The 7112-nt window shown below is 38.2% G+C and overlaps 1 protein-coding gene across 14 annotated transcripts in view; it reads left to right on the top strand.

Moving 5' to 3' along the window:
* Positions 1-361: 361 nt before the first annotated feature.
* CDC42BPA (CDC42 binding protein kinase alpha) overlaps positions 362-7112 on the top strand; it is a 239828-nt gene continuing 233077 nt past the window's right edge. For 4 of the 14 annotated variants that reach the window (XM_010973651.3, XM_045509462.2, XM_010973659.3 and 1 more), the window contains exon 1: positions 366-1795. In XM_010973651.3, the coding sequence (XP_010971953.1) occupies positions 1618-1795 (178 nt within the window). In that variant the 5' untranslated portion in view covers positions 366-1617. Of the gene's footprint in view, positions 1796-7112 lie in introns of all 14 variants that reach the window. The other 10 variants (XM_045509464.2, XM_010973674.3, XM_010973667.3 and 7 more) reach the window with 6 other exon arrangements.

Here is a 7112-nt window from a genome sequence, read left to right as displayed (position 1 = left end):
GTGGCGCAATTCCCAGCCCGCGCCCGCGTCCTCCAGCCTCCCTACCATCGGCCACCGCCGCCGCGGCCTCCCTCAGTCCTCCCGTATCCCTGCATTCCACGTTGCGGCAGCCGCAGCCTCACCGGCCGAGCCGTCCCCACCCTCCCCTCGGGGCGATGCAGCGCCCGCGCCCCCGGCCCTCGCCCGCACCCCCTCCAAGGCCTGGACTCGGCTCTGGGCGACCGCAGGACCGGACCCCGCCGCGCCGGAGGGGCTCGGGCGGGGGCGGGGGCGGGGTGGGGCGGGGCGGGGAGGGGAGAGGGCGTGTGCGCGCGTGTCGGGGGGGGGGCGGGGGCCGCCATATTGGATCCCGACTCGTCGGCGAGCCTCCGCCTGCGTGCGGCGGGGCCTGGAGCAGCCTCGCGGAGCCCAGGGCGCGAGCGCGAGAGGACGGGGAAGGCGGGGGAGGGGTGGAGGGAAAGGAAGGGAGTGGCTGCGAGCCGGGCTGCCGCAGCCTCTGGTCTCCTCACCGGCGGCACCGACCCCTCCTCCTGCGCCTCGGCCGCTTCCCTCCTCGCCGGGGAAAGATGCCCTTAACCCCGGGGTGTGAAGAAGGGGGAGACCTAGCTGCTGGAGCCGCCCGCGCCCCCGCCGCCGCAGCTGCTGCCGTCCGTGTCCTTTGAATCCAGAAAAGCACCCCCTCGCCAGGGCGTCGGGAGCGTCGGCGGGCGGGCGGGCGGCCGCGGTGCGGGTGTGGGGGAGACCGGGCTCTCCCCCGGGCGCGGCCCAGGCCGGCGGCCCAGCGACCACCGACATGGAGCGGGCTCAGGCGGCCGAGTAGCCGCTGCTCCCGGAGCCGGGGGCGAGTGCCGCCGCAGCCAGTCAGGCCCCTGGGTGAAGCGGGGAGGAAAATGAAGAGTTTTCATCGGAATCCGTTGGATATAGGACTGATTGCAAAGCCTTAAAAATAAGGACCTCGGGAGGAGAAACGAAAAGCCTCCTTCGGGCAAGACTTGGCGTGCTCCGAGCCGAGGGGCTGCTTCAGGGACCTCGCCCCCTCCCTTTCCCGCTGGAGAAATTGCCGCTGATGCGTTATCCAAGTGGTGGTTGGGAGGATTTGCAGCAGAATTTTTGGTTTTCCCTCCCCCTTACATACATTCTGTTTTTTTCCTCCCTTTTCGATTTTCTTTCTTCCTGGGAAGTGAATTGCTGATGCACATCGGACTTAATTCATTAATGATGCAACCGGATTCGTTTCAGGATTATGTTGCACGAGTTGAATTTTGAATGAAGGAGAAGAGTTTTTTTTTTTTAAAGAAGTGTTGACTTTTTGGTTCGCTGTACTTTTAATTATTTTATTTAAATATACAACTTAATTATTCTTTTTAAAATGTGTTAAATGTGTATTTTACGGTAACTTTCCCTCAAATATATGTATATTTGCGAAATTGAAGACGCTTCAGTTAAGTGAGTTACTGGTGTGTTGGATGTTGAATTCAGCCCCGGCATTGCATGACAGTTGTTTGAATAACAAGTGGTTTATTTTTTAAAACCACACCTTTTGAAATTTAGGTTTAAATAATCATAGTAAAAATCGTTATAGTAATTGAAAGGAAAACCAGCAGAAATAAAGCAAACATGTCCGGAGAAGTGCGTTTGAGGCAGTTGGAGCAGTTTATTTTGGATGGGCCCGCTCAGACCAATGGGCAGTGCTTCAGTGTGGAAACGTTACTGGATATACTCATCTGCCTTTATGATGAATGCAATAATTCTCCATTGAGAAGAGAGAAGAACATTCTTGAATACCTAGAATGGGGTAAGTTTGTATTTAAAATAAAAACTCTTTAGCTGGGCATTATGATTTAATTGTGATGGTTAGCATGATAAAGTTACTCTGTAATGAGTATATAATTATACTTTATACATTGTATATATACATAATGTATTAATATGTATTTAAACACATAATATGTGTTATATATAATGTATTTAAATATGTATACAATAAAAGATAGACACCAGTTATTCAAGTTTTTGGTAAGTATTTTCCCAAGAGTAAAACCATGCTACTCAATTGTTGACTTGATTTAATGTGGAACTTATGAAGAAGAGCTTGTTTTTTGGTCAGCAGTAAGAGATTTTGAATAATTCTGTGATGGGCAAAAATGGATTATTGCTCCCAGTTGCCTACTGCATGGTGGTATAACAGACATTCAATTGAAAGGAATTTATTAGTGGAAACATTCCTTCCCAGACTTTGGAAATTACTCTGGAAATGGGAGGAGATATTAAAATATCTTAGGTCAACAGGAACTTGAAGGTAATCATCAGTGGGTTTTATTACATCTCTATATAGCGTAAGCAAAGGAAATTACTAAACATGGACTTGCCAAAAATTGTCATGTTTGTAAGATGACATAAGTAGTTTAAAAATTTTGTGATAGTAGTTGGTAGAGAATGTTTGGGAGCAGCTCCTGCCAGCCTGAGAGTTTGATTTACTCTACATTTAATTCATATCTAAACTGGTTAAATTTTTGTCTTCATTTTCCTAAATATAGATGTGATTTAGGAGACCTAGCTAGAGGTGTAGATCAATGATGAGAGCAAATGCTCCATGTGATCTTCAAGCTTGAAGGCTTGGCTTTAAGTTCTAATTCCAATGTTACATGTGAGCCCATCCCAACATCCACCAGTTCTCTGTGGGAAGAATATACATCATCACCCAGACCTATATTAGGACATTGACTTTTGAAGGATATTAGCCAAAGAATTATTTTGTATCTTTGGAATGTCAATATTTGAGTTTGTTGGAAAGTTTTTATACTAAAATGTCTTTGTTCCCAAGTAACGCTGTATTTTTCTGAAGTAAAAGTCAACTGATGATTATTTCACTTTTTGGATTTGAAATTTGTTAAAAATTAGTTTGTCAGGTAAATCACTTCTCCAATTTTGCCTAATTATTTGAATTAATTATTCAATTTACCAGTATCAGAAGTTTTCTAGCAACTTGATGCCATGAGATTTTTAAAGCATGTATATATATATATATATGTGCAATTTGAATAGGATTATCTTTAAAAACAGACTACCAGACTCGTGCTGGGAATGTAAGAATTCTAAATCATTTTTCAAGAGACTGCTCTCTTAAGGATGAGACAGTTTTGACTTTGGTACTTTATTTGTGAAGTATATGTCTTTTATTTTTATGTGTGAAGAAAAATATTTTACAGAGCATAAGTAGTTTTATACCCCATGTTTCCTAAATTTAGAAATTGCTTTAGTTTGTTTTAAGATTTATAGAAAGGATTTTGATGCTTTTAGAGTTTCAGTTCTTGAACTATCTGCAAAATAATGGGAGAACTCATTGTATGTACCAGTTGTAAATGTAATTTAAGAATTATGATAAAAAACTATATCTTCAGTTGCCTTTTGATTATTAAGAATTTACATAATAGTTTTATGCTATGAGATATTTTGCTGTATTATCAGAATAATTTATGTATATTTTCTACTAAATATGTTTTTTTGTACTTGGTTTCTTATATCTGTATTTTGGTAGATATTTAATTTAAGCCAAATAAGCAAAAAAGTCAAATAAGTATTTCACCAAATACATTTTATTTTTATTAATAGATTTTAAAGTAAATTAAGTTTTAGTAGTATCCTTCATATTTTGTCTTTTTTGTAAGTTTGATGTGATGTAAAAAAAATATAGTCTCTTAAGTAAACTTCTATTGTGTTTTTCAGTAATAGAGAACAAGAGACTCGAATTTTTAAGCAATTATTTTGTAGGCTTTGGGGCTAGGCAGTGTCTGTGAAGTCTTAGGTATTTTTAAGTTGTAGTAGGAGATCTTGAAAGTGGGAGTTACCAACCATAGAAGTTTGGGTAAAGAGCAAGAAAAGAAAGATAAGATTGGAAAAAGCTGTCAAGAAATCTATCATGAGTAGTAGTACTTACCATCTTTAAGTTATTTGAGAATTTAGGTAATTGAAGAATGCCAGTATCTTCTTTACATTTAATTATTGAAATAGATCAACTGGTCCTTGTGTATGAATTGATTACTACACTTTGGAGAAGTGTCTTATTTGATTCTCATTATCTAACATTGTATAAAAAACAAGTTGGTTAAGGAAGTTTTCAGATAGTGAATTGACCCAATTTCATTTTTAACATTATTTTTTTAGGTCTGTGATGGATAGTGAAAGAGATTGTTTGTTGGGGTTAAATTCGATAATTTAGATTTGCCTTAAATGATAAAATGTTTAGTTTGAGTTTTAAAAGACCCAATATTTGAAACAGGAGAATGGTAGTAGTTAAACTTTATGGTACATGCTGTATATTTGTGTTTGGCTGTTTATATTAATGCAGTTGTCATCTCATATGGCTTAGGTTTATGCTGAAAATAGGTTCCTTTTAAAAATGGAGTCAGCAAGAGTCTGTCTGACTTGCTACATTTCTGTCAATTTCATTTTATTCCTAATTAGGCTGATTTCACTCTTTATATTGATAAGATTAATGTTTTCTTCATTACAGTATCATGACTGTAAGAAAACAGACAATTCAGATTTTTGTTGTTGGATAGCATTCCTTGCTGTTGGTGCTGACAGCTTGAGGGAGGAAATAAGTAGAGCTCTAGAAAGGAAGAGGGGGATTAAGCCAATGAGCAGTAAAGAAAGCAGATAAGAGTGCCTTAAGGTCATAGATCACTTTCAAATTTAATAATGTTTATTTTCCAGTTGTATCCAGTACGATTTGAAAGAGTGTTTTGTCTTATTTTTTAAGCTGTTGAAATGATTATGGTTTGTATGTTGTTTGTTTATAAAATAATAGTTTTGATGTTACTAGTGTAACTCTAGAGCAAGTTACAGTAGAGTTGTGGAAGTAGAAGTTAATTTTTACATTATAAACTAATTTGCTAGTAATGATGAAATGAGTACTTTACTAATTAAATTGGCTGTCCTCTACTTTTAAATGGGAAATTGGAATTTTAGGGAATTCTTAACCAATTTACTTAAAAAATAGGTGTAAGATAATATTACTCAATACAAAAAAATGCAAGGCTATCTATATGTGGATAACTACTTTTTGATGCTTTCTGAATATTGGACTTTATAACATTTCATTTAAATTATCCTTAAATAACAGTAATTTTATAGCTTATTTAGTGTAGATATGCAAACACAAAATAGTCTGAGTGATTGATAAACTTGTTACTAGAGTGCATCAGCGGGTACTGTGGTTTAAACTTAATGAATTAGAGTAGTTTTAAAGCTAATTCACATTTTTTTCACGTGTGGGTCACTTAAGTGAGGTGATGATGGCTTGATCAGAAGGATCTGAATCTTTTCTGTGTTCTTATATTGTTCCTCTTTGTTAGCTTTTCCTGAGTAGAATTTATTAATCATACCAAATTATTAAAATGGCCGCTTAACACAGATGATTAGGTTTGGTTTAATTTTTTTATTTTTATTTAAGTCCTCGATTAGGATCATCATAAATGTCATCAGAAATACAGGCTGAGCACTTATTTCCTTTATACTAGTCACCTAACAGTCCTTCTGTTCTAAGGATAAGTACAATTATTTGACCTAACCCAGTGCTAGCAAATGGTAGAAGCATGTTCAGTAAGTGGTGGCTTTTATTTTTCCATTTCTCTTTTTTTAAAGAGTATATTGCAGTATGAGTGAGAACAGGGATGTCAAGACTAACACTAAGTATATTAGGAATTTATTTATTTCGTATGGAAATGTAAGGCATACCTTAGCATAGCAGTGTAAAAATAAATAGCATCATATGTTGGAAATTTTATGGAATGTTTCATAATTCCTGTGACTTGATTAGTATTAGATAGTAAGCCTAGGCTATTTTAGGGTAAAATAATTGAACTTGTTACAAATTAATATTTTCTTGTGCTAATCTTCTATGGCAGTCAAAACATTTCTTCCAAAACCTTTTCTCTTTATGTATACTTACTGCCAGTATACTGTAGGTGTTGCTCCTTGTTTTCCATCCTGTTGGTTTTGATAGGTTTTATAATCAATTTACTAAGTCCAGCCAGCATTTAAAAAATTAAATATACTAGAGTAGAAAATATCAAGTACATCATGTGTAGAAAGAATAAGTATTGTTATACAGAATGCTTGTGTGTTCTTGTATTTCTTACTGAAGATTGTGTTCTGAAGAGTTTGAAACTCTAGTGTAGATGAAGCTAAACTATATTGACTGTTCAACAGCAAAAAGATAGACATGGTTCTTTTTCAAAAAGCACACATGATTGAAATTAGGGGCAGACTGAAGAATTTAAAGAAAAGGAGGAGTTTAGGTAGGGAGAAGATACTTGGAAGAAGAAAAGGTGAATAGGAGAGAGGAAGAATGAGAAAATGAGCCTGAGCATACTGTTTTTCTGGGTTGCTACTTCAGTCTTAACTCGTGAATAATTAAGTTATTTTTAATTCAGAAGAACTTATTGGACAGAGGAATTAACATCACTTCTTTGTATTGTCTTTGATGGTTCATTTCCTTTTCCTTTGACATTTTTCCTTTTCTGTCTTTGGACTGGTGAATGTTGACTTCCATTGATTATCAGAGTTGTATAAGCTTGTCGAACATGAGGGACCTATCAACATTGGCTGTAGTTTTTTACTTATGTCTTCCCATTACTCCAGATGAATGCTAAAGTAGATGTAGGTGAGAGTTTGCTAGTTCCATAGGTTTTCTTATCCCTTGTTACTCATGAAACTTCCAGTGAGGGTTACTTCAAGTTTTCAGTAGCTAAGACCAAGAATTGCTTATCAGCTTTTGCTGTATCTTGAGCCAAGAAGTTCTTTCCATAATGATGTTTGTTTTTGAATGACCCACACTGTAAGTATAGGACATCCCAGAGATACGAATGGCCATCTTTTGTTGTCACTGCATATAAAACTCTTTTCCAGATCTAAGGGATTTCCCTTTTTTCCCCATTGTTGCTGATCAGAGTGACAGGATTAGTCTTCCCAGCTAGTTGCTCCATACTTCCTTTCTACAGTGTCCACTTTTTCCAGTTAGTAGGTGGAAGTCATTTCCCAATGACTAGCCCTCTATTGGCTAACACCTCTCCCCCCATTCTAGTGCTACTTTATCCGCTGCTATAGGA

This window comes from Camelus bactrianus, chromosome 23, assembly GCF_048773025.1.
Source record: "Camelus bactrianus isolate YW-2024 breed Bactrian camel chromosome 23, ASM4877302v1, whole genome shotgun sequence".
Taxonomy (NCBI): Eukaryota; Metazoa; Chordata; class Mammalia; order Artiodactyla; family Camelidae; genus Camelus; species Camelus bactrianus.
This window is presented reverse-complemented; position numbering and strand designations above follow the sequence as displayed.